This window comes from Rhinoderma darwinii, chromosome 3 (genome assembly GCF_050947455.1).
Source record: "Rhinoderma darwinii isolate aRhiDar2 chromosome 3, aRhiDar2.hap1, whole genome shotgun sequence".
NCBI lineage: Eukaryota > Metazoa > Chordata > Amphibia > Anura > Rhinodermatidae > Rhinoderma > Rhinoderma darwinii.
In genome coordinates this window covers 268,173,981-268,200,798 of record NC_134689.1, presented here as the reverse complement: position 1 = coordinate 268,200,798, position 26,818 = coordinate 268,173,981, and the positions used below count along the sequence as shown (strand labels likewise).

General features: G+C 39.6%; 1 protein-coding gene across 5 annotated transcripts in view; it reads right to left on the bottom strand.

Annotated features, from left to right (window-relative positions):
- APBA2 (amyloid beta precursor protein binding family A member 2) overlaps positions 1 to 26,818 on the bottom strand; it is a 473,299-nt gene that overhangs the window by 150,945 nt on the left and 295,536 nt on the right. For 4 of the 5 annotated variants that reach the window (XM_075857895.1, XM_075857892.1, XM_075857891.1 and 1 more), the window contains 3 exons: positions 24,826 to 24,971; positions 22,217 to 22,252; positions 10,709 to 10,795 (listed from right to left, as the gene is read on the bottom strand). In XM_075857895.1, coding sequence (XP_075714010.1) covers positions 10,709 to 10,795; positions 22,217 to 22,252; positions 24,826 to 24,971 — 269 coding nt within the window. The remainder of the gene's footprint in view (positions 1 to 10,708; positions 10,796 to 22,216; positions 22,253 to 24,825; positions 24,972 to 26,818) is intronic. The other variant, XM_075857894.1, reaches the window with a different exon arrangement.

The window sequence follows — 26,818 nt, the reverse complement described above, 5'->3', positions numbered from 1 at the left end:
CAATCGCGTCACAGGAATTCCCTGTGACGCGATCCAGGGGCATCCCCCTTCTCATTTTCCCCTGAATGCTGCAGTCAGCTTTGATCGCAGCATTCAGGAGAATAGCGGCGGAGATGAGAGGTTTCTCTGATCTACGCCGTTATAGAGCGGGGCTGCGGCTGTGTGATACAGTCATTGCCCCGCTCCTGACAACAAGTGCACGCGCGGTCAGCATGAGGTGATGCGGCCGGCGGTGCAGGCACTGAAGACAGAACATGGGGGTGTTTTGTAGAGCGCCCGCCATGTTCTGTCTTCAGTGCCGCAGATCATTAGTGCAACGCTGGCCGCATCGCATCATCCTGACGGCGCGCACATGTCAGGACTCAGGAGCGGGGCAGTGACTGTATTACACAGCCGCAGCCCCGCTCTCATAGTCATGTGTACTATACTGTATTGTGCCGTTTGCGGTGGAGGAGGGGGGGGGGCTGTGATTTAACGCCCCCCCCCTCTCCACCGCAAATAACACAATACATCACAAGGCATCACAACACAATACATTACATTACAATACATAACATTACATTACATTACATAACATTACACTGCAGCTTACCTTGAGTCCTCCGCACCGACTCTTCTGCTCCGTCTGGAAGCCGTGTCACGTGACAACGCGGTCACATGGTACACTATGGTACACATGGTACACCATGTGACCGTAGCCAGGAAGTGCCGGCTTCACGGCACAGAAGATTGTTAGGAAACATGCTGTATGGCAACGGGGGCCCGTGGGCCCCCCAAGCTTAGGGGCCCGGTCGCAACTGCGACCGCTGCGACCCCTATAGCTACGCCACTGCTGGGCTTGCTTCTTTAGATGTTGTTTGGCAAAGTCTAATCTGGTCTTTCTGTTTTTGAGGCTTGTAGTGAACCCTCTGTATTTGCTGATTAATGGTTTGCACCTTGTGGTGAATCCTCTGTATTTCCTCTCACAAAGTCTTCTCTTAATGGTAGACTTAGATACTGATACACCTACTTCCAGGAGAGTGTTCTTCACTTGGGTAGATGTTGTGAATGGGGTTTTCTTCACCATGGAAAGAATTCTGCGATCATCCACCACTGTTGTCTTCTGTGGATGTCTGGGCCTTTTGGAGTTCACGAGATCACCCATGCGCTCTTTTTTTTATTTTTACAAGAATGTAACAAACTGTTGATTTGGCCACTCCTAATATTTTTGCTATCTCTCTGATGGATTTCTTCTTTTTTTTCAGTCTAATGATGGTCTGTTTCACTTACAATGAGAGCTCCTTTGACCTCATGTTGTGGGTTCACAGCAACAGCTTCCAAATGCAAATGCTACACCTGGAATCAACTCCAGACCTTTTACCTGCTTAATTGATGATGGATTAATGAGGGTATAGCCCAAGCCACCCATTAAATAGCTTTTGAGATAATTGTCCAATTACCTTTGGTCCCTTGAAAAAGAGGCAGCTGCATATTAAAGAGCTGTGATTCCTAAACCCTTCCTTAAATTAGGATGTGAATACCCTCAAATTAAAGCTGAGAGTCTGCACTTTATACCTAACTGTATGTATGTATATATATATATATATATATATATATATATACCCACACATTTATTTTTTATTTTTATTTTTTTCAGATATTAATGCAGCCAGTTTGTGATTTTATATAAGACTGAAGATATAAGACCAATGAAAATACGATGCTGTGACCGAGAATTCCACTCCTGGAGAAGCCCCTGATGTCCCTGTCCATTTATGGACAGTGACCTCAGGGGATTTTCCTGGAGCCGAATCACAGGCCACCGCGCTCGCAACACTGTGGATGGGGATTCTACTTCAGGAGTTGCCCTGATATCACTGTCCATGTATGCACAGAGACATCAATCGCTCCATCCAGGAGCGGAATCTCCAGCCACAGGGGGATTCTGCTCCTTCAGGGAGCTAAAGTGGCGCTATGTACAAGAAGGGGGGGTGGGGGTGCCATCTACGGAGCTGGGGGGAACTATCTACAAGGGGGCTGCAAAAAATCTCTTCCTTCTCACATGCGCCTCGGGCTGTTAGGAGGAGGAGAGAAAGCTCGACCATGGCAGTGGTTCAAAAGAGTGTCACAGCACCCCTGGAGGGTTCTCACGATGCCCCAGTGTACCGAGGCCCGCCCTGGTTGAGAACCACTGAACTAGGCTGATCTTAACCCATTGAAGACACAGCTAATATTCGTTTTTTCATTTTAGTTTTTCCATTGTCACATTCCAAAAGCCATAAATTTTTTATTTTTCTGTTGACAGCTATATGAGGGCTTGTTGTTTGCGGGACGAGTTGTAGTTTTAAATGGCACTATTTAATGCACTATATAATGTACTGGGAACTGAAACAATCTTTTAGGGGGAAATGGGAAAAAAACAGCATTCACTGTGTGCTAAAAATAACATGTTAATGGGTCAGTAAGATTAGGGTAATACCAAAGATAGATAGTTTTATTTATGTTTTACTACTTTTACAAAATTAAAACAATATATTAAAACAAATGTGTTTTGTGTCGCCATACTCTGAAAAGCATAACTTTTTTTTGTATTTCTATTGATAGAACTAGTTGTGTGGGGCTTATTTTTTGCGGGACCTATAATTGGTGCCATTTTGGGGTACTTGCTACTCTTCGATTATTTTTTTATTCCATTTTTTTGGGGGAGCAAGGTGACCAAACAATAGTAATGCTTGTGTTACTTTTCTCTTAACTACGGCGTTCCCCCGGTAGATTAAATAACGTGATATTTTAATAGTTCAGACTTTTAGGGACCCGGCAATACCAAGTATGTTTACTCTTTTCTTGCTTATATAATTTTTCGTGAAAAATGGTAAAAGGGTGTCTTTATGAACTTTAAGTTATTTTTATTTTTTCATATATATTTCAAAATGTGATTCAACAATTTTTTACTTTTTTTAGTCCCCCTAGGAAACTTTACCATGTGATCAGTAAATTGCTCATGCAATACTTATGTATTGCAGTGTATTACCCTTTTCTGTGCTCTACTATCAAGTCTTGCTTCCAGCAAAGCTTAATAATAGACCACAGAAGGCAGACCTGAAGGCCCTCAATAAACCTTCAGCTGCCCTGGCAACTGATCAGCACCCTGCAATTTCATCGGGGAGGGGGGGTTTTAGAAGACAGAGGGAGCCCCCTCTGTCTAACCTCTCAGATGCTGGTATTGACCGTGACCTCTTAGGGGTTAACCGGCCAGAAACTGAGTTATCTCCGATCCTGGCCATTACAGGTGGGTGTCAGTTGTTTAAAAACAGCTGTCACCCGCCACATTTGGAGTAGGCTCAGTTCCTGAGCCCGTGCCATATTGTGATGGCGTACATCCAACATAATAGTGTGTTGAATGTCACCAAGGGGTCAACATGAATCTATACAAAACAATTTAATCTGGTTACAAAAATAAAAACAACCATGGAATGAATACAATGTGCCTGTGTCCATTTAGTTGTTTTGAGTGAGACACCATTTGGGAAATTCTTAAGACTACTATTTGATAAATGAAATAAAATTAATTTAGTCCATACCAATGTCAAGATGTATTCTTTGTCTGATGGTTCTGAAGAGTTTTAAAAGAAAGTGGTGCTGCACATATCTGTATCCAGCTGGTATTTTACAGCAACCTATAATCTACGGTGGATACAGTATCTAAGTAATACTAAACCAAGGTCATAGCAACATTTAAAAACAAATTCCAAGGACACTTTAATTTAAAGGAGTTGTCCCATTAGGGCATATGGACAGAGGACAGTACCCCGCTCAGGACCACCACTATGACCCTGAACAAACAGTTGCTCTGAACGAGCGGTTCCCACTCTAGGAGACTAGAGCAGTTCTTGTATTACATGGACGACCATTCATCTGCATCGTTGGCGTGTAATACTTAATTTTCTCCTGTAGTGGCTGTTGTAGGGGAAATGCCTCGCTGTCCATAGCTTCCCACAGCAAAATCAGCTGTTAGCCATGGGGGTAAGGAGTGGAACCCAGGAACTCCAGGGTTCGCATTCGGAAAGGGTTTATCGTTAATCATGATATATTTGACTTCCACTTGTCTTTTAATAGGATGTTTTCTCAAAGAGTCATAAAAACACTGAACTTATCAGGTTGTTGACTTGGACAATGTTCTCAGCAATAGGAATACACATACTAAATGGAATATTTTTAAAAGCGTCTTCAATTTTCATTGTGAGAGGTACATACATTGGGGCAATAAAAGGGTTAGTAGAAATAACACAAGAAACCCAATGTGGATAAATAAAAATGTAAAGGGGCAATAAATGATAAAAAAACAAAAAAAAAACAAAAGCATTTAAACTACTAAAACAGGCAGGCAATGAAAAAGTCCTAAAAAGCTACAGGAAAAAATTAATTATGTAAAAAAAACAGATAAAGACAGCAGAGCTGGAGACAGATAGATTTATTGCTAAAGAGAACAACACTAACCCTAAAATATTCCTTTAACCCCTTGGAGGCGCAGCCTGTTTTGGCCTCGTGGCACAAGTTGTGTTACTTTATGTGGTAGTAACTTAGACGTTCAGGTTTGAAGAGGTCTTGTGGTGCCAAAACAGTGGAAGCCCCCCAAAAGTGACCCCATTTTGGAAACTACACCCCTCAAGAAATATTTCTAGGTGTATAGTTAGCATTTTGACAACACATGTTTTTTGCTAAATTTATTGGAATTAGTCTGTGAAAATAAAAATCTACTTTTTTTCTGAAAAAAACATAGATCTTTTTAAATTTTACAAGGAGTAAAGAATAAAAAGCACCCCAATATTTATAAAGCATCTTATGCCGATTTACGAAAATACCCCATATGTGGTAACAAACTGCTGTTGGACCATATGCAGGGCTGGAGCACAGATTTTGATGGAATGGTTTTCGGTGCCATGTCGTGTTTGCAACGCCCTGGAGGAACCAAAACAGTGAAAGCCCCCCAAAAGTGACCCCATTTTGGAAACTACACCCCCTAAAGGAGTTTTTCTAGGTGTATAGTGAGCATTTTTACCTCACAGATTTTTTGCAGAATTTTGTGGAATTAGGCAGTGAAAATTAATATCAACATTTTTGTCCACTAAAATGTTGATTTTTTTCATTTTCACAAGGGATAAAGAAGAAAAAGCCGCCCAACACTTGTAAAGCAATTTATTTTTGTCAGGACGAGCTGTAGTTTTTACTGGTACCATTTTTTGGTACATACAATTTTGATCACTTTTTATTACATTTTCTTTAGAGTTAACCTGACCAAAAAAAAGCGATTTAGGCGTTTTTAATTCTTTAGTTCTTACGACATTTATTATGCACTATAAATTAAATTTAACTTTATTCTGCGGGTCAATACAATTACAACGATACCATATGTATATAGTTTTTTTTAATGTTTTTCAGCGTTTGCACAATAAAATCACTTTTTTGTAAAATAATTTATTATTTGTGTAACCATATTCTGAGAGCCGTAACGTTTTGATTTTTCAGTCAAAAAAGCTGTGTAAGGACTTGTTTTTTGCGGGATGGGTTGTAGTTTTTATTGGTACTATTTTGGGGTACATGCAACTTTTTTATCACTTTTTATTCTATATTTTGGGAGGGGTGGTGACGAATGTGGTGATACCAAATATGTGTACTTTTTTTTAACGTTTTCATTTTTTTCCTATAATAAAAGACTTATTATAGGAAAAAAAGCAGTGTTTGTTTTTTTAACATATAACTTCTATTTTTACACTTTTATAAAATATTTTTTATTAACTTTTTTTTTAACTTGTTACACTTTAGACCTGCAGAACTGATTGCTGGTAGAATGCATTACACTACCTACATAGTGTAATGTATTCCAACTGTCAGTGTAACCGTCACAGTCACAGTCACTCTGACAGTAAGCCTATGAGGACCAGCCAGAGGCTGGTCCCTATACGCTTCCGTACATGGCAGGGCCGGAGGCAGTTCTCTGGCCTTCGGGGGCTGCCGATGTGCTACATACGCATTTAAGGGGTTAATTGCCTAAATCAGCGATGAACTGCTGATCAGCAACAGTGGAGTGTCATCGATTCCCGATGCCGACAGTGTGCATTGGGAACGACTCAGTGACTTCCTGTCATTCTGACAGGAAACCTATGAGGACCAGCCAGAGGCTGGTCCTCATAGGCTTACGTACATGGCAGACACGGAGGCCATGCCAACCATCGGCAAACCACGCAATTTCATTGTGGGGTCTGCCGATGTGCTAGAAACCACTAAAATGTGGTGATCGCAATCAATTGCCGCATTTAAGGGGTTAATTGCCTAATCAGTGGCAGAGGACCGCTGGCCGGCAAGAGTGGAGTGTCAGCTGTCAGAGACTGCTGACCTCCTGGTTCCCAGTGCACACTGTCGTGCAGTAACTGTACGTCGTGGTGCGCGAAGTAACCTCCTACAAAGTACAGTTGCGTCCTGGTGTGCCTAGGGGTTAATTACATAAATAATGAAAAGGTTAATACTGAAAATGTTGGTCTTTTAAAACCTAATTGAGGGAGAAATTGTGGAGGGTGATGAAGAAAAAGCTAATTTATTTAACATATTTTTTCTTCACTATCTTCACAGAGGAGAATGAAATGTCAAATAAGGGGGAATAAAGTAAATTCTCCATTAAATGTCATCTGTCTAACTCAGGAAGGGGTGCAGCGCCGCCTTACAAATATTAAAATAGACAAATCACTGGGTCCAACCAGCATACCCCATCGAGTTCTAACAGAATTTAGTACAGTGATAGTCAGACCATTATTTCTAATATTTAAGGATTCTATAATTACAAGGTCTGTTCCACAGGACTGGGGCATAGCAAATGTCGAGCTAATATTCATAAAGGCATCAAAAACTGAGCTCAGAATCTTAAGGCCTGTAAGCTTAAACATTATTGTTGGTAAAATGTTTGAAGATTTTCTAAGAGATGCTATCCTGGAGTATCTCAATGAGAATAAAGGTGTAACTCCATATCAGCATGCGTTAATTAGGAATCGGTCCTGTCAAACTAATCTGATCAGCATCTACGAGGAGGTAAGCCCTAGACTGGACCGGGGTAAGTTGTTGGATGTCATATATCTTGATTTTTCCAAAGAATTTATTACCGTGCCACATAAAAGTTTGGTACATAAAATGAGAATCCTGGGAGAGGGGGAAAGTGGGTGTGTAAGTAGCTCAGTGATAGAAAACAGAGGATGGTTTTTAACAGTTATACTCAAGATTGGGTCACCGTTACTGGTAGGGTACCACAGGGGTCAGTATTGGGCCCTATTAATAATGACCTTGTAGAGGGATTGTACAGTAAAATTTCAATTTTCAGATGTAACTAAACTGTACAAAGTAATTAACACAAAGTAGAACAGTATTCTGTTACAAATGGATCTGAATAAGTAGGAGGCTTGGGCAGATAAGTGGCAAATGAGGTTTAACACTAATAAATGGAAGGTGATGCACTTGGGCAGGGAAAATGCATGTATCCATTACATACTAAATGGAAAAAACTGACATGAAAAGGAACTTAGGAACTTTAGTTGACCGTTAATTTAACTGTAGCAACCAGTGTCAGGCAGCTGCTACCAAGGCAAATAAGATTATGGGTCAAGTGGGTCATAGATGCAAATGACGAGAACATAGTTCTACTTCTTAATAAATCACCAGTCAGTCCACACACAGAGTATTGTGTACAGTTTTGAGCACAATCTATTTATACCAAGGACTGTAACTGTAACAAGAAGGCATCCTTTATGTCTACATCAACACAGAAGCGGATTCTTTACTGTAAGGGCAGTGAGACTGGAACTCTCTGCCAGAAGAAGTTTTTATGGTGAATTCACTGAAAGAGTACAAGAGGAGCCTAGATGCCTTTCTTGAGTGTAATAATATTGCAGGTTATGTTTATTAGATTATTGTAGATGAGTCCTTGATCCAGGGATTTGTTCTGATTGCCATATTGGAGTCATGAAGGATTTTTTCCTTAACATAAGGAAAATTGGCTTTTGCTCATGGGATTTTGCCTTCCTCTGGATCAACGTTACAGAATAATAGGCTGCACTGGATGGACATATGTTTTTTTTCAGCCTTACAAACTATGAACCCCTTGAATGAACCCCTGGCTGTTTCCCTATTACCATTAATTTACTTGAGTCATGTAGCCCATTATTAGGTAACTGAAAACTATTACAAGGATTGCACCCAGCTTTGTCTAAATACACAAAAACTTTCACACTGCAGTTCTTTGATTAGTATTTCCATCAGTATTCATAAGCGAAAACCAGCCATGGTGCCAAAACAGGCAAGAGGCACAATATCTTTCCATTACACTTTTTCTTTGTTATTTTACACACCTGGATTTTGGTATGGATTTCACCCTATGCATTGCAAAGAGTAAAATCCATGGTGAAAATCCACAACAAATCCAAGACAGAATTGACATGCTCCATGCCCTCGATTTTACGCTGATTTTTTCTGCTACATGTGGAAGGGGTTTTTAAAACCTCATCCACATGCATTGTACTGTAAATTGCTGGATTTTCAGTGCGGAATTTAAAGTTTTTTTAAATTCTTCATGTAATAGCACCTGGCGATTTGTAATATTTTCTCATCAATGGGAAATTGAGGTTGACACCTGGCAGCTATGTTATTAGAGGAGTTGAGTTTTGTAGGTTACTGTATTCCATTTTTATAGTCTAGGTAAAGAATATGTTTTCATGTTGACAGTTTCTGTACTTGAGTCTACTGCCGCAGAACAAGTAATAATTCATCTCAGCGGCACCAGAATTCCTACAGTTTAGTCAATGACGAATGTCACCTCCTAAGTAACCTTATTTCTGTATATTGCCATGGCAGAGTACTGAAAAGATGCATTGTATTAAAATAAACACCTCTGTCCTGCCTGCTGATAAACAAATATCTGTCACACTGCATTTGCATTATAATGGCAAGGAAGATGAATGAGTCACAACAAGGCACAATAAGCTGAGATTGAAGGGCTGTAATTAAGTTCCTACTTTGGGTAATAATTGACCCTTTTTTTGCTACGATGTCAGTATATATGGGAATGACAGAAATGAAAAAAAAAAAAACAATTTCCATCACTGCAGGTTTAATAATAAGGGCTGCTGACTAATCTGTTTGATCTATAAAAAGTAAAGCCAAGGATTGTGGGAAGAAATCACAAAGATTGCAATAAGGCAAGAAATAGTCATGAATTAAACAGAATCCATAGCTTCTAAGCTTAATAAAATCTCATGCACACAACTATATTTGGTGGAAATTTATACGTTGGTGATACACTCTTACGGAGACATACACATGCATACAGTACCACCATTTCCAGAGCCTGCATGGGAAGAGTGCAGCTGGGCTTTGGAAAAATTAAGGGTAAACAGGTGGAGGAGCTTTTGCTTTTATACTAGGATCTAGGGGGGGGGGGTGAGAATAATGATGCAAAAACTGGGTTGTTAAGGGTAGGGACACACAAGTTACGCCGAGGTCTAGGTGCAGTCATACTAGTACACCTGTCCCAAAAACTAAAAGAAAAAAACAGCATGACCTGAAGAACGCTTCGTTTTAACTACTGTACATTGTGAATGAAATTTCCAAAAATCCTATTTACTACAGTGTGAAACCTCCATGTGTGAATGTTAGTATGAATTATTTGTTTAATTTTTACAGTAGAAAAAAATTAAACATAAAATTTGGCATCTGTAAAAGTTGGGGCATCAAGGGAGCCTGCTGCTAGGCACCTCCAAGGATTGAACCATATTCCTTCCCGAACTAGCTGAATAGAACAGTACCTGCGTGAGGCAATAATAGATCTTACCCATGCGGAGGCCAAGAACACGGGGGTGTAACGGCTATAAATGTAATGGCGTGTACAAGTATGAACCAAAATGAACTGATGTAAACAGTGAAGAGGCCTCAGCGCTTGACAAGTGCCACGACCCCTTCAAACAGCTGATTGTCTGGGATGCCGAGAGTCGGACCCCCACCAATCTAATATTCTACGGATATCCTGAGGATAGACCAATTTTAAAATCCTGGATAACCCATTTCACCGTATTTTAGACCGTGTAAAAAATAAAAAGTTAACTTTTTAGCTTCTGGATTTAAACAATGCATGCTTCCATATACACTAACTGCAAGCAGAGATCTTTATAATAGTGAGGAATTGGTGCAAAGTATAATAGCTAACAGTGTTTAGATCAGCAGCAAAGTAACCTGTACTGGGATCTACAGTAGCCATGTCTCAATCCGGCTGGGTCACATCACATTTTTGGGCATGAGTCACAAATATACATACAGTAAGTACATCTACAAAAAAAAGTGTGCAAGCATAGACTGTGATATATCCACAGTGTACTATGGGCCAAACTTGCCAATAAAAGTCAATAGGTAGATGTAGTCAACAGTATGGCATACAGATGAATACGTTTTATAGATTTAGTTAATTACATGCTAATTTGGAAGAAAAAAGAATATATATCTTAACTGTATGACCCGAACGTAATGTGAATGAAGCCTAATGCTCATGGTGACTTCAACATTGTATTCATTCAGATATACTACATTGTCCTCAAACTCTGCAGGCAGCTACACTGCTCTCAGCACCTGCCAAAGATAAAAGTTCTATCCACAAGTCCCACGGCTTAGTTCATCTATAACAAATAAGATGAAAACATACCTGTGTATCAGCATTTAAAACTTTGATCCTCTGTGTTGATATAAAAAGATCCACTTCTGTTAATGTCTGAGAATCTCCTTCAGAATTCTAGAATGAGAATAAAAAGACAGTTTAAATGATATTATTTTATGTAGGACTCAATGAATGTGCATGTGAATTTTGATGTAACTTTGGTGTGACTAAGGCTGCATTCACACGAGCATGTTCGGTCCGTAAAGGACGGAACGTATTTCGGCTGCAAGTCCCGGACCGAACACAGTGCAGGGAGCCGGGCTCCTAGCATCATAGTTATGTACGACACTAGGAGTCCCTGCCTCGCTGCGGGACAACTGTCCCGTACTGTAATCATGTTTTCAGTACGGGACAGTAGTTCCACTGAGAGGCAGGGACTCCTAGCGTCATACATAACTATGATGCTAGGAGCCCGGCTCCCTGCAGTGTGTTCGGTCCGGGACTTGCAGCCGAAATACGTTCCGTCCTGTACGAACCGAACATGCTCGTGTGTATCCAGCCTTAGGGTGTGTTTACATCAGTGTTGGGTTTCCGTTCATCGGTTCCGTTCGACCTTTCCGTCGGAGAAACCGATGAACGGAAGGCCAAACGGAAACCATAGCTTCCGTTTGCATTACCATTGATTTTAGTGGTAATGCTTCCATTGTAGGTGGTTTCCGTTACGTTAAGTTTGCATTTTTTTTGAGGAAACAATAGCGTAATCGACTGTTATTGTTTCCACAAATTTTTTGGGGGAGCTTTATGGAACAGAAACAAACTAGAACCAACTGAAATGGAAGCAATATCATTGAAATCAATGCAAATGTGCGATAGTTTATTTTCGGTTCGGCTTTCCATTCATCGGTTCCTCTGATGGAAACCGAACCGATGAACAAAACCCGAACGCTGATGTAAACAGGCCCTCACACTGCATTAAGGTATGTACACACGGGCTATTTTCAGTCGTTTTTCGGGGAGTAAACGTCCCGAAAAATGGCTGACAAATCGGAAGCAAAATGCCTACAAACATCTGCCCCTTGATTGAAATGGGAAATACAACGTTCTGTTCCGACGGGGCGTTTTTTTTACGCCTCATTTTCAAAAAACGGCGCGTAAAAAGACGCCCCGTAAAAAGAAGTGCAGGTCACTTCTTGTACCATTTTTGGAGTCATTTTTCATTGACTGAATAGAAAAACTGCTCCAAAAAACGGCCGTAAAAACCACTGGTTTGATTAAAATCCTTATTTTCAGCCGTATTTTGTTAATCGTGTGAACATACCCTTACAGTCACATTGCAGCTGGGAATGAGTAAATTAAGTTGTAACCCAACGCTGGCCTATGACCTTGCTCACACTGGATGTTTAAGATGTGATTTTGCTGCTCTATACAGTGCCGGACTGGGGTACCTTTGGTACCACCAGAGGAAATCATTCTAGGGGTCTACCCTGCATCCATACTGAACATGTCCACTCTTAATTGCATTGTAACTTAGCTGAGACTAGTTTACTTAGTCTATAATTCTTATTACAGTACACTTTCTTTATCACATCACTAAATAGATAAGGATATTTATAATGAATTCATGTCAGTAACACGAAAGGGAGTGCTATTTCTGAAACCATTAGGCAGATTCATATAATATTTTAGTCTACTCCAAATAAGAAAAATACTTTCTGGCTTCAGGAAAAACATGTTCTCCAGCATATTGTTATCTAGAGAAAAGATCTGCCTTGGCACATTTTCCATAATTATCATATCTTTTCATGATAAAATGCCATGAGGCATAAAAACAAAGCCGCAGAGGAGATTTTTGGAACTGTTTTCTAGTAAATTACATCTCATCAGTCAAGGCACTTATCATTATGTACTGTGAATGAATGAGTACAAGTATAGGGAAGAAATAGGGGAGTATGCCAGAAATGGTAAGCATTAGTTAGAAACATGTACATTTTAAGGGTATGGGATTGACGGAGATTTTAGGTTATTATTATGAATGACAGTTATATATCCAAAAAAACACTAAACTACCGAGTTACTAGGAAGTAAAAAAGAAAATCGACATGCAACAATATACATTCTGCACAATAGCCACTTAACAATTTGTTACTTATGAAAAATCTTCTGAAAAATTGTTAAACTGAACTGAAGATATTACCCAACTACTGCGTATTTAAAGTGGAATGGACTAGTATTGAAAAACAGAAAAATAGCAGAGTTGACATTACACATATGAGATGAGAATGCTTTATGCTGTACCACAAGAACATGTAACCATCATGGAGGTTCCTTAGAGCCCCAATGTTTAAAAAATCTATTAGAGGAGATATCCCGTAAACAGTTGCTATTTAAACCATACCTCCTATATTGCACATCGCAGATTTGAAGTAGAAAAGTTCCCCTTCATTATTTTCAGTATCCTTTTATTAGCCATTTTTCTTTAGATCCCACCCCTTTCTTAGCACACTCCCCCTCTTTCATGGTAAGGCACTCCTCCCTATATAGACATTAGGCTAGTCGAGGTTGTATTATTAGAATTTAGTTGTTGAATCTAAATGTAGTATATACTTCATACACTTTCATTTAGAACCACTAATAAAACATGTTAAGGCCCTGTTCATACAGAGGTTTTTTTCCTGCGTTTTTTTTACACGGAAACTGCGCCAAAAAACTTCGAAAATGCCTCCCATTGATTTCAATGGGAGGCGAAGGCGTTTTTTTCCCTGCAAGGAAAAAAACGCTTGCTGGAAAAAGAAGTGTCATGCCATTTCTTCTGGTGTTTCCATCACTGACCTATCATTGATATCAATGGGAGGCAGAGAAAACGGTTGCGAAAAACACGGCAAAGAGAGTGCATGCAGGTCAAAATCTGGCTCAAAATTCCTTCAGGCCGATTTTGCGCCTGCAAAGAGCGGTCCCTTTTAACCCTCTCTTCAGTGCAAATGTAAAGTAGGTTATTCAAAGCGTACTTAACTTTTCAGGTGAATTTTCATAATAAGCTGTCATATGTATGTACATGAGGAATAACACTATTTCTAGCCATTATATGACTTGTATTCTGCATTTTTTTTTTTTTAGCAGCTTTACCCTCTGCAAGCTCTATCTTTAATTCTCCGTTTTCTCTGAGCTAGTGGGAAGAGCCCAACTGCTATAATGTGTGCCAAACATTGCACATCCTGCTCCCCAATATGTTTGTAGCACACTGTCAGAAACACCAACAGAATGGAGGACATCATACAGCACTACTGAGAAGTGTAGCTGAAAATCCAGCACTGGGGTGAGGTAGAATGCTTACCAGAAGCTACAGCAGCGTCTATATGTTCCTCTCTTACTCTGCACCTGCTCCCTCCTCCCCCTCCCTTCTTCATAGACTTCTATGGGCAGATGTAACCTGATCCTTCTGTGGACGGATAGTCTGTCCCATCTTAAGAAGACTGATTTACCAGTAAATTTATAGTGAGTGAACAGTAGAGTGAATAGTTAGAAGGAGGGAGAGGCCTGATAATAATAATAATAGTCTTTATTTATATAGTGCCAACATATTCCGTAGCACTTTATAATTCAGAGGGAACACGTACAGATAATATCAGACATTACAAAGTGACAAAACTAATAAATAATGCAAACAAGAGGAGTGAAGACCCTGCTCGGAAGAGCTTACAATCTATGAGCAAGCGTTTACAATCTATGAGGCCTAATAAGTGGAGAAAAGGGCATTTTTCTCTAATAGAGATTTATTACAGTCTCTTATATTCGCTTGAGAGAAATAATACCTTCTCTAGATGACATCTAAAAAATCATATGTACAAACAAATTGGTATGATCTGTTAATTTCCGCATTGGGCAACTTTCGCCCATTTAGTGCAGCATGACATACAAAATTGTTTTACAATGTAGTCTTTGCTTAGCAGAAAAGTTTACTTTTAGCACAGTCAGGAGCTGACAGCAGAAAAATGCTGGTATACAAATGTTAATCCAAGCAGGGGGCCTGGTCATAGATGCTACTATTGTAATGCTTATTTCTATTACACTGATCACCAATCACTGCATTCCACAATTAATTGTGTTTACATCTGTCAAAGTAGGTTTAGTTTTGTATGGTGCGGTGCTGAATAAAATTAATAAATATTATAGCTATAAATACAAAGCAAGACAAATTGCATTGGGAAATTCTACATGCTATAGGGTGTCAGTGGGTAATAGTAATCCCTTCCTCTATGGATTTTATAGTTTATAGGGGTTGTCTCATCAGGAAAACCCTTGTTTATATGCCCTTTTAAGAGTATATGGATGTCATAGAGCGGGGTCCCTAGCTTGGGATACCCCTCTATGTGCCAGAACAGAGAGCTGCTCTGTCCATGAACTACATGGATGGCCACTGCAGGTGTGGCTGGCTCAAATGTGAAATTCAACCAATGGCAATTTAATAACATGCGGGCCTTTTTTTAAAAAACAATAGGTAGATTCTTGCTATGCCTAGCATGAGCGGGAGAAGCTTGATATGGGAGTTGAATATATTTGCAGCTCCCATTTCAAAATGTGTAGAAGAGGGGAGGGGGCCAGCAGGGGGACGTGCAAGAAGTGTGCAGGGACAGAAGGAGAATATGTGATCCTCCTCCTGTCCCTCTATGGCTGTAGATGACCATGGGAAAGGGGTAACATGAACTATTCTTAATGTTATCAACCCTTTATCAATCAGACAGCATACTTGCCATCTGATTGTCACATATAGGTTGTTGTTTTTTTTCAGAAAAGGAGTGAGAAGATGAGCAGTAGATCGTCTAATCACCCCTCTGTGCCTAATTAGGCCATTTATTAACTCCACGATCCAGACATTTACCAGCATCAGGATCACAGCATCAAATAAGTTGCACCAAACACAAACATCAATAAAGTTTGCACCTTTTACACTATCCCTATCCTGTATGAACCTGATCCTTAGCTTCTTTAGAGATACCCGTTACACGCTACAGTCATAGCGATAACAATTATCACTAGTGAATAATTTTTTTATGTTTCTGATGGATGGAAAAGATTTTTGCCAGTCAGAAAATACATTTTCATCCACTGACGATCGCCATAAATAATAGTTTCCAATTAGTTCCACTACAACAAAAAAACAGTATTAGTTAATGAATGTGATTAAGTGAAGGGAACTATGATTGTTGATCAAGGATTAAGCTGCGTTCACACATTTCAGTCAGTTTGTGTTTTTACCACGTTTTTTTGCAGAATCGTGGCAAAATTAATTGGTCTTGCTTTTTTTTTTTTTTTTTTAAATCGTATCAAAAAAACTTGATTTGACTGTGTTGTGTAAACACAGCCTAAGGGCAGGTTCAGACGTGGCGGAATTGCTGTGGAATTCTGCTGCGGACAGTCCAGAGTGGAATTCTCCAGCGGCCGTTTTTTACATTTGTTTCAATACATTTTTAGGCAAGTTAGTTCAGACGTTGCGGAAAACTCCGCTGCGGTGCGCGGAATTTTCCCTCCGCAGCATGCACTGTCTGTTGCAGAGAAGAAGCGGAATTTCACTGCGTATTTCAGCCTTTGCAATGCAAAAACTAAAATCTGTGGCAAGTCCGCTGTGTTTTCTGCAACATCAAATATGCAAATGTTGGTGCAGATTCGTTGCGTAATTGCCCCAAATCTGCACCAACATTTTCAGCGGAAAAACTCTGCCACGTCTGAACGTGCCCTTAGAGTTTGTATAGGGGGATAGAAAATTCCATATTTAATACATTTGGTGGTGCAAACCTGTAGTTTTGGTGTTTCTTTAACACATGCATCTGTAAATGTAAACATCTGTGGTATGTATGAACTCATCCCATCTTACAGCTCTTTGTAGAATACATATTTTATTTTTTTCATAAGGGGTCTGCTTGAGAACGCATATTAGTCACATAGTTGAATTTTCATGCAGTATTTGCTTATAATTACGGTTGATGCAGAGTTGCGTGAAGGTGGTTGTGTGTATAAATGAAAAAGTTTTTTTTATATACATGGTATGCAGTGCGCTCTCAAAAACTGTGCACTTTGGTAGAATGTTAGCTGTTTGCCGGGTACCGTATGTATTTTCAACACTTTTGTGGATGATGGCAAAACATTACATGGCCTCTGTTTCAGTATTTTTGAGAGCACAAACTCTTGTTGATATAGACGTATGTGGTATATAAAAACATTGCATACCTTGGTCTATTATTTTCACATTTTTGTGGGTAAAGCTTTGCTTGTATGTGAGTTTTAGGCGCAATTTTATGTTATAATGCGTTTTTAAAAAAAAATAAAAAATAATAATTCCTGTTTGCCACAAATTTACGTGAAGGTGGACATAGCTGTCAACAGCGCGTCAAGACAGTTGCAACCATCAGGTTGTCTGCTTTCAGGAAATACATTATATAGGGTTTGGGAGTGCACTCACTTTTTAATGCGTGTAATCCCTGTATTTTGGAGGTTGTTACTTTTCTTTAAATTAGAGCTTAAAAACAGACTTTGGTCTCTTAAATTCTTGTGATTTTATGAAGACCTGTGTATGAAAACATACAGTAGACATACGTGCTATGTATGAACACTGCACATAGTGACCTTTTATTTATAGGATGTGTGGTGAATCAAATGTTCTGCTTGGGTAACACTTTTAGCCACAAATATAATTTTTATGAATGTTTTATTAAAATTGCAATCTGACACAAAATTGTATGACGGTGCCTTTGTGTATAAATGGCTTAGCGTCATTTTGACAATGTGCCAGGTGTCTACTTTCAGAAAATATATAGTTATGGGGGCTTAGTATGATTCTTATATTTGTAATTTAGGCTTTATTTGTACATGTCAATACTAGGAAAATTGTCCTGGCTACCAGAGGTGCAAAATGTCCAAAAAAAAAACTCCTGCCAGCGAAAGGGTTAAGGGGAATCCCCCTCATATGATGTCACACATTAAATCAAATACATGTATTTTAACCCCTTCCTACTTTGGCCACTTTTGACCTTCCTGAAAGAGCCTCATTTTTCAAATCTGAAAAGTTTCACTTTATGTGGTAATAACTTCCGAAAACTTTAACCTAGCCAAGCGATTCTGAGATTGTTTTCTTGTGACACATTGGACTTTATGATACTGGCAAAATTTGCTCGATACATTCAGTATTTAATTGTGAAAAACACCAAAATTTAGTGAAAAATTGCAAAAATTAGCATTTTTCTAAATTTAAATGTATCCGCTTGTAAGACAGGCAGTTATACCACACAATATTGTTGCTAATTAACATCCCCCATATGTCTACTTTAGATCTGCATCGTTTTTTTAATACAGTTTTATTATTCTAGGACGTTACAAGGCTTAGAACTTTAGCGGCAAAATTTCAAAAGGCTATTTTTACAGGGGGCTTTTCAGTTGTGAAGTGGCTTTGAATGCTTTATATATTAAAAAACCCCGAATAAGTCACTCCATTTTAAAAACTTCACCCCCCAAAGTATTCAAAACAGTATTTACAAAGTTTCCTAGCCCTTGGAATTAAAGCAAAGTAGAGGTGAAATTTAAAGATTTCCTTTTTTTTTTGCAGAAATTTATATTTAATCCATTTTTTTTTGTAACACAGAAGGTTTTACCAGAGAAATGCAACTCAATATTTATTGCCCAGAGTCTGCAGTTTTTAGAAATATCCCACATGTGGCCCTAGTGTGCTAATGGACTGAAGCACCAGCCTCAGAAGCAAAGGAGTACCTAGTGAATCTTGGGGCCTCCTTTTTATTAGAAAATATTTTAGGCACCATGTCAGGTTTGAAGGGCTGTTGCGGTGCCAAAACAGTGGAAATCCCCCAAAGGTGACGCCATTTGGGATACTAGACCCCTCCAGGAAATTATCTAGGGGTATAGCGAGCATTTTGACCCCACAGGTTTATTGCAGAAATTATTGGAATTAGGCCGTGAAAATGAAAATCTATATTCTTTCAAAGAAATTGTAGGTTTAGCTAATTTTTTCTCATTTCCACAAGGACTAAAGGAGAAAAAGCACTGCCACATTTGTAAAGCACTTTCTCCGGATTAAAACAACACCCCACATGTAATCCTAAATGGCTGTTTTCACACACGGCAGGGCTTAGAACGGAAAGAGCGCCATTTGGCTTTTGGAGCTCAAATTTAGCAGTAATGGTTTGCGGAGGCCATGTCACATTTGCAAAGCCACCGAAGGAACAAAACAGGGGAAACCTTCCACAAGTGACCCCATTTTGGAGACTACACCCCTTGAGGAATTCATCTATGGGTGTAGTGAGCATTATGACCCCACAGTGGTTTTATAGATTTTATTAGAATTGGGCAGGGAAAATAAAAAAAATCCAGTTTCTTCAATAAGACGTAGCTTTAGCTGAAAATTTTTCATTTTCTCAATAAATAAAAGTTAAAAAGAACCACAATGTTTGTAAAGCAAATTCTCCTGAGTACGGCAATACCCAATATGTGGTCATAAACTGCTGTTTGGGCACACGGCAGGGCTCAGAAGGGAAGGAGCGCCATTTGGCTTTTGGAGTGCAGATTGCTGGATTGGTTTCTGGGCACTATTTTGCATTTGCAAAGCCCCTGTGGTACCAAAACAGTGGAAACCCCCCATTTTGGAAACTACACCCCTGAAGGTATTCACCTAGGGGTGTAGCAAGCATTTTAACCCCTGCAGGTGTTTCGCAGAAATTAGTATGCACTCGATGTTGCAGAGTGAACATTTTATTTTTTCCATAGATATGCCAATATGTGGTAGCCAGCTTGTGCCAACATAACAAGACAGCTCTCTAATTGTTATGCAGTGTTTCCCGGTTTTAGAAACACCCTACATGTGGCCCTAATCTTTTGCCTGAACTATCGACAGGGCTCAGGAGTGTGAGAGTACAATGCGAAATTGAGGCCTAATTTGGCAACTACCACAGTATTGGTTCACAATTGCAGAGGCTCTGTTGTGAAATAATATAAGAAACCGTTGAGAAGTGACCCCATTTTGGAAACTACACCCTCAAGGCATTTATTAAGGGCTGTAGTGAGCATTGTAACCTCACAGGTCTTTTCCATAAATGATTGTGCTGCGGATGGTGCAAAGTAAAAATTACATTTTTTCCCTGGATGTGACATTTCAGTGGGAAATATGTTGTGCCCAGCTTGTGCTACTGGAGACCCGCACCCAAAAAATAGTTAAAAGGATTCTCCCAGGTATGGCGATGCCATATATGTGGAAGTAATTTGCTGTTTAGGCATGCTGTAGGGCTCAGAATGGAAGGAGCGCCATTTAGCTTTTGGAGCGTGGATTTTGCTTGGTAGTAGTTTTGTTTGGAGTTTTACTGGTATTTCAGTTTATAATGTGGGGCATATGTAAGCTGGGCAGAGTATATTAGGGGAATGGTCATGTGGTATAATAATGGGGTAAACAATAAAATAATCCATAAATATTTGTTACGCTGTGAAGAAATCCTTTCTGCACACGGCGGTGTTGCACTGATAAATGATGTCCTTACTTATCTCCTATTTGGTCCACACTCCCTACCATTGCAGTTTGAGGAATTTTGCTGGGAAGTGTTGTCCTGGTATAATACGGGCGCCCTCGCTTCCAGCAGATATATTTGAGTCCTCCCCTTCCTGGTTCCCTACTATTAGGGCCTTGATAAATCACCTCTTGAAACAGAAGAAATGTTCCCCTCGGGTCGGCACAACTGCATATTTTTCTTTCCTGACTTATTGGAGCCTTAACTAATTTTATTTCTTCATAGACGTAGTGGTATGAGGGCTGTTTTTTGCGGGACAAGCTGTAGTTAGTATTGCTACCATTTTGGGGTACATGCAACTTTTTGATCACTTGTTATCCTTTTTTTTGGGCGGCAAGGTAAACAAAAAACAGCAATTCTGCCATAGTTTTTTTTTTTTTTTTTTTTTATACAACATTCACCATGCATTATAAATTACATGCTAACTTCATTCTTCGGGTCAGTACGATTTCGGCGAACTTTTTTATGTTTTACAACTTTTTGCACTATAAAATTACTTTTGTAAAAAGAATGTATTTTTTCTGTCGCCAAGTTGTAAGAGCCATAACTTTTTAATTTTTTCATCGACGGAGCTGTCTGAGGGCTTGTTTTTTTGCGAGACGAGTAATAGTTTTCAAGGTACCATTTTTGGATACATGCGACTTTTTGACCACTTTTTATTTCAATTTTTGAAAGACAAAGTGACCAAAAAAAAAAAGCACTTCTGGAATTATTTTTTACATTGTTTTTTACGCCGTTCACTGCGAGGTACAAATAACATAAGATTTTTTATAGTTCAGGTCATTACGGACGTGCCGATACCAAATATGTATGGTTTTATTATTTTTTTACAATAATAAATGACTTGATAAGGGAAAAAGGGCGAACGTGTTTGATGTTATTACTTGAAACTTTTATTTTATTTTTTACAATTTTATGTTTACTTTTTTTTTTTTTTGACAGTTTTCTTTATTCCCACTAGGGGACTTGAAGGTCCAACTGTTTGATTGATGTTCTAATACATTGCACTACCTATGTAGTGCAATGTATTAGAACTGTCAGTTATTCACTGACAGCAACCCGCTCAGGCTCCGGCCGGGGCCTAATTGGCTTCGTAATGGCAGACAGGAGGCCATTGTTAGGCCTCCTGTTGCCATAGTAGCATGGCAGGCTGCCGATTTGCTACAAACCACATTGATGCAGCGATCGCATTGGATCACTGCATCGAAAGGGTTAATGGCAAGAATTAGAGCTAGCTCCAGTTCCTGCCGATACAGCGGGGTGTCCGCTGTAACATACAGCGGACACCCACTGCTGATGATGCCGACTCAGCTTCTGAGCTGGAAGCTGAGCCGGCGCCATCTTACAGATGGTACCGGAAGCCTTTTAGGCCCCGCCGCCGATCGCCTTTTCATCCACCGGCAACCCAGCGATCACATTGCTGTGGTGCCGGTGGCTAAAAACTCCTTGTAACATACAGCTGGCACACGGCGGTGATGGTGCGGGCTCAGCTCCTGAGACGTAATAGTACTGCGCTTTGCGGGAAGCCCTTCCCGATAACGTCGTATATATACGGAGGATGTCGGGAAGGGGTTAATGAAGCATTAATATCTGAAGGTGGGGGGGTAATTTGCTTTGCTTATGGGTGTCTTAAATATGGTAGCTCAGTGGTTAGCACTGTTGCTTTGTAGATCTGGAGTCCTGGGATCAAATCTGGTCAGGGATAACAACTGAATGAAGTTTGTATGTTCTTCCTGTGTTTGCATGGGTTTCTTATGGGTGCTCTCCTTTCCTTGCCCATTCCAAACTTATACATGTAAAATATTTAGATAATAAGCCCCTCTCAGAACAAGTTCAATACAGTGCTGTGGAATATGTTGGTGCTATATATGTAAAAGGAATAAATGCTTGATTACAAAAAAGAATCTATTCAACATAATATGAAATGTTTTGGATGCCAATGGAATGAAAAAAAGACAATGAAATGGATGTCATTAAAAATAGGAAACATTCCACACACCGCTTTTTTCTTGATTTTAGCAGCCTTCTGCATCCGCTGAGTAGACAACAGCACGTGACAGAGAGAATAAGGGAGTGTGAACACACACAGAGGGAGAAATAGAGAAAAGAGTAATCTATTAGCGTACAATCCTGAGAAATATGACAAGGAAACCCACACACGACCAGTTGTTATATTGCTATAAACGTGTTAGTACCACAGGCATGTCATTCCACATCATTTTATAGGGAACTGACATTACAAGCCTAATGTTAGCATCATGTTATCACATGCTTAATCTTCAATTCATAGGAATATAACAATTAGATTGGAGTTATGTTTGTGAAAGTGAAAAAATAATAATTTTTTTTAAAGCAGAAGAATGTAAATCAGTGCAAGAAACAAAAATTACCAGGCTGACCAACCAGAGGTGTTGTATATTACTACAAGCTTTTAATGGGATTGTCATATTATCCATAATACTCCAGCAAAGTATAGTACTAGACTTTTAATCGCTCACTACAAAAAAGAATGCATTGAGAAGCTTGAAAATCTCAAAATCACTCCAGCCAAGACAATTTCGAGAAATTTCTATTTTTAATCACATGATGGGATTGCAAAATGATTTTAATAAGTAGAAGCTACTTTTTTTTACTCCATAGAGTAAGATTAAAATTGCTTGTAAATCTCTTGAAAATCACTCGTTTTTGATTCCTCTATAGAAAAAAGTCTAGGTGTAGCCCTAGTCTTATATGAAATGTTTGCCCCTGAGATAATTTACCTCATAAACTAAAGCTGCTCCTCCCAGAAGATGATGAAGGCAGGCAATTATCTCTCTCCATGACATCATAAACTAAAGCACCTCCTCCAAAAAGAAGCCAAAGGCAAGCAATCACCTCTCTCCATCACCTCATAAACCTAAAACCCCTCCTCCCAGAAGAGGTTGAAGGCCAGCAATTACCTCTCTCCATGACCTCATAAACTAAAACTCCTCCTCCCAGAAGTGGATAAGGGCAAGCAATTACCTCTCTCCATGACCTCATAAACTAAAACTCCTCCCATAAGAGGATAAGGGCAAGCAATTACCTCTCTCCATGACCTCATAAACTAAAGTTCCTCCCCCAGAAGAGGATGAAGGCAAGCAATCACCTCTCTCCATGACCTCATAAACTAAAACTCATCCTCCCAGAAGAGGTTGAAGGCAAGCAATTACCTATCTCCATGACCTCATAAACTAAAACTTCTCCTCCCAGAAGAGGATGAAGGCAAGCAATCACCTCTCTCCATGACCTCATAAACTAAAGCTCCTCCCCCAGAAGAGGATGAAGGCAAGCAATCACCTCTCTCCATGACCTCATAAACTAAAGATCCTCCCCCAGAAGAGGATGAAGGCAAGCAATCACCTCTCTCCATGACCTCATAAACTAAAGCTCCTCCCTCAGAAGAGGATAAAGGCAAGCAATCACCTCTCTCCATGACCTCATAAACTAAACTCCTCCCCCAGAAGAGGATGAAAGCAAGCAATCACCTCTCTCCATGACCTCTTAAACTAAAGCTCCTCCCCCAGAAGAGGATGAAGGCAAGCAATCACCTCTCTCCATGACCTCATAAACGAAACTCCTCCCCAAGAAGAGGATGAAGGCAAGCGTTCACCTCTCTCCATGACTGTTGGCATGACCGCTGCTCTATGGCCTGCTGCTCATGCTCAGGACTGAAAATGCTATGTAACGCATGGTTGAAGCTGTGGTTCACGTCTACAAGGGATAAACTACAGAGCTGGTATCATGGAGAATTCTAATGTCTACACAGAAACATGTTTAAATATATCTTTACTATTAAGGAAAGTATGAAGTTCCAACCTCTATTTATTTTACTGTAGTATAGTAGTATATTCTCTTAAAAATTGGGAATTTTCTGGATTTTATTATTGAAAATTACAAATGGTTTTGCTAATGTTTACAAATAAATCAACTTCTCAATATATGTTTTGACTTGTTTATTAACCCCTCAAGGATGCAGCCTCTTTTGCACTTTCAGGGTGCAGTGATTTTTTTATCATTTTTTCACTGCAGCATTCCAAGAGCCATTATTTTTTCCTTTTCCTGTTGATGTAGCTGTATGAAGGCATGTTTTTTTGAAGAACGACTTGCACTTCTAAATGGCACTATTTTGACGTATACAGTGGATATAAAAATATACACACCCCTGTTAAAATGCCAGGTTTTTGTCATGTCAAAAAATCAGTCCAAGATTAATCATTTCAGAACTTTTCCACCTTAATCTGTGCAATTCAATTGAAAAACAAACTAAAATAATGTAAAGGGGGAAAATAAAAATAACAAAACTACAATAATGTGGTTGCATAAGTGTGAACACCCTCTTATAATTGGGGATGTGGTTGTGTTTAGAATTAGACAATCACATTTAAATTCATGTTAAATAGTAGTCAGTACACAGCTGCCATTATTTACAGTGATTCTGAGTAACCCCATATAAATAGTTCAGCGGTTCTATTAAGATTTTCCTGACATTTTCTTTGTTGCATGTGACAGCAAAAGCCAGAATTGTACACTGGCCTAAAATATAGAGGTTTCACAGGGACCAAAATGTTAAATCTCTAAAGCCCTCACCTTCACACGGCTTACAGCTTCTTGGGCTTGCATCATTCTGATATTTTTCGATGGATTGCGTTCTGATAACAGCTGTGTGGAGCCCAAGAAATTGGCTGCAAAGATGATTCCATCAATAAGATCCTCCGGCTCACAAGGACCAGGCACTGGAATGAGAGATGACAGTTGGTTAGCAGAGTATAGTCATTGTATACTTACAAATATGAAAAAAGAAAGCGCTAAAACGGAATGATTAGACTAATTCAAAATATAACGCCATTTATTATTCCTTCACATTTCATAGTTTTTTTAATTTCTGGTAACTATTGATGTCGCTGGTTGACAAATACGTATTATAATCATGTTTTATTTTTTTTTTATTTTTTTTTTGTATTTAGTTTTTATTTTATATTGCTATGATTATTTTTTGAGCCACTTATAATTATGCTTTATTATATTTCTTTTAAACCACTGCACAATTCTGCAGTAAATTTGTAGTAGTAAAGACAAGTATGATGGGCGTGATTTAGCTACCAATATGAAAAGATCCTTTAGATCCTCATTTTGGCTACAAAAGAGGGCAGAAAAGACATCTGTTGCCAAAATGAAAGGGATTGGCAACAGCTCCTATGAAACGATGGAAGAGGCTTAAACAGATCGCTGAGAGCTAGAGCTGGAGGTTCAATATGGCACTGATAGCCTAGAAACAGTGGAAAAGTTTGAACAGTGTGAGCAGTTTGCACACAAAGCGCCTGGCACCACTGCTGTTGGGCAGGGACAGTTACCAGCCACGCCAAGTTTTTCAGAACGGTTCCCAGGCAGATTAGTTTCATGGTCCTGAGTGGTGAAATGATGGATTATGAGGATAATGTTACTGGGGGAGCAGGCCGGTCTCAGTCTTCAGTGTGGAGGGCTGCATTACAAAAATGTGGTGGGTGATGGGTTGTTTGCCTTGGTGAGCCAATTCAATGTCTTCCTCGACACACACACTTGCCAGATAGCGAAAATGAAATAGCACACTTTTATTATAACGCATAACCTGCAGAAGGTGGCGGAAAGAGCAATGGCAGCTGAAGGACACATGAATTAGATGAAGGATGCCATGCCACTTATGAGAAGAGATGTCCAGGCTAATGCTCAGGCAGTAACTGTGCTGATGATGAAGACCAATGGCTTAGAAAATCAGCTGTGCTGCAATAATGTCGGGCTGGTGGGGTCCCGGAAAAGGTGGAAGGAGCGAACCCCGATACATATTTTGAGGCATGGCTACTGGACACTTTTGATAATGATGTCCTCACACCCTTGTTTGTGGTAGAGCAGGCTCATAGGGTGCCTACTCATCCTGGTATCCCTGGCAGACTGCAGAGGCCAGAGTTTTTTAAGCTTCTTCATTATCATAAAGATCTTGACCTGATATTGCGCAAAGCAAGAAAGCGTCAAGATATTACAATCAATAGTGAGCAAATTGCTTTCTTCCCAGATTATTCTATGAATGCACAATGCAAGCGATTCCAATTTCTAGATATTAAACGAAGACTCTGTCTCCTAAATTAGTAATACTCCATGTTGTATCTGGCCAAACTCCGTGTGGTGGCACTGGGGACATCTTTTTTTGACAACCTGAGAGATGGCCTACATTGGCTGGATAGCCAGGAACAACAGCTATGCCAATATGGAGAATTACGTATTATGGTGCTTGTGGCAGGAGCTCTCGCTGCAAGAAGATGTGGTGAAGATGAAGATACAAACCGGTAAAGGTATGGAAGTTTCAGATGGTTGGAAAATGTTGCTTTTGTTTCTAGCTAGTTGGGACCTTGAGAATTTCCATGACACGCCGAAGAGGGGAGGATTACAAATTATTTATTTTGTTTATGGATTGGAGGAGGGAGTGGGAAGTGTAACAACCTTGTCTGACCCCATATCTGTAAGATATAGAGAATATGTTGATAAAGTGGAAAAGGCTGCAGGTTGATTCCTAACTGGCTGGTTGAATAAATTGTATGTCATGGAAGAA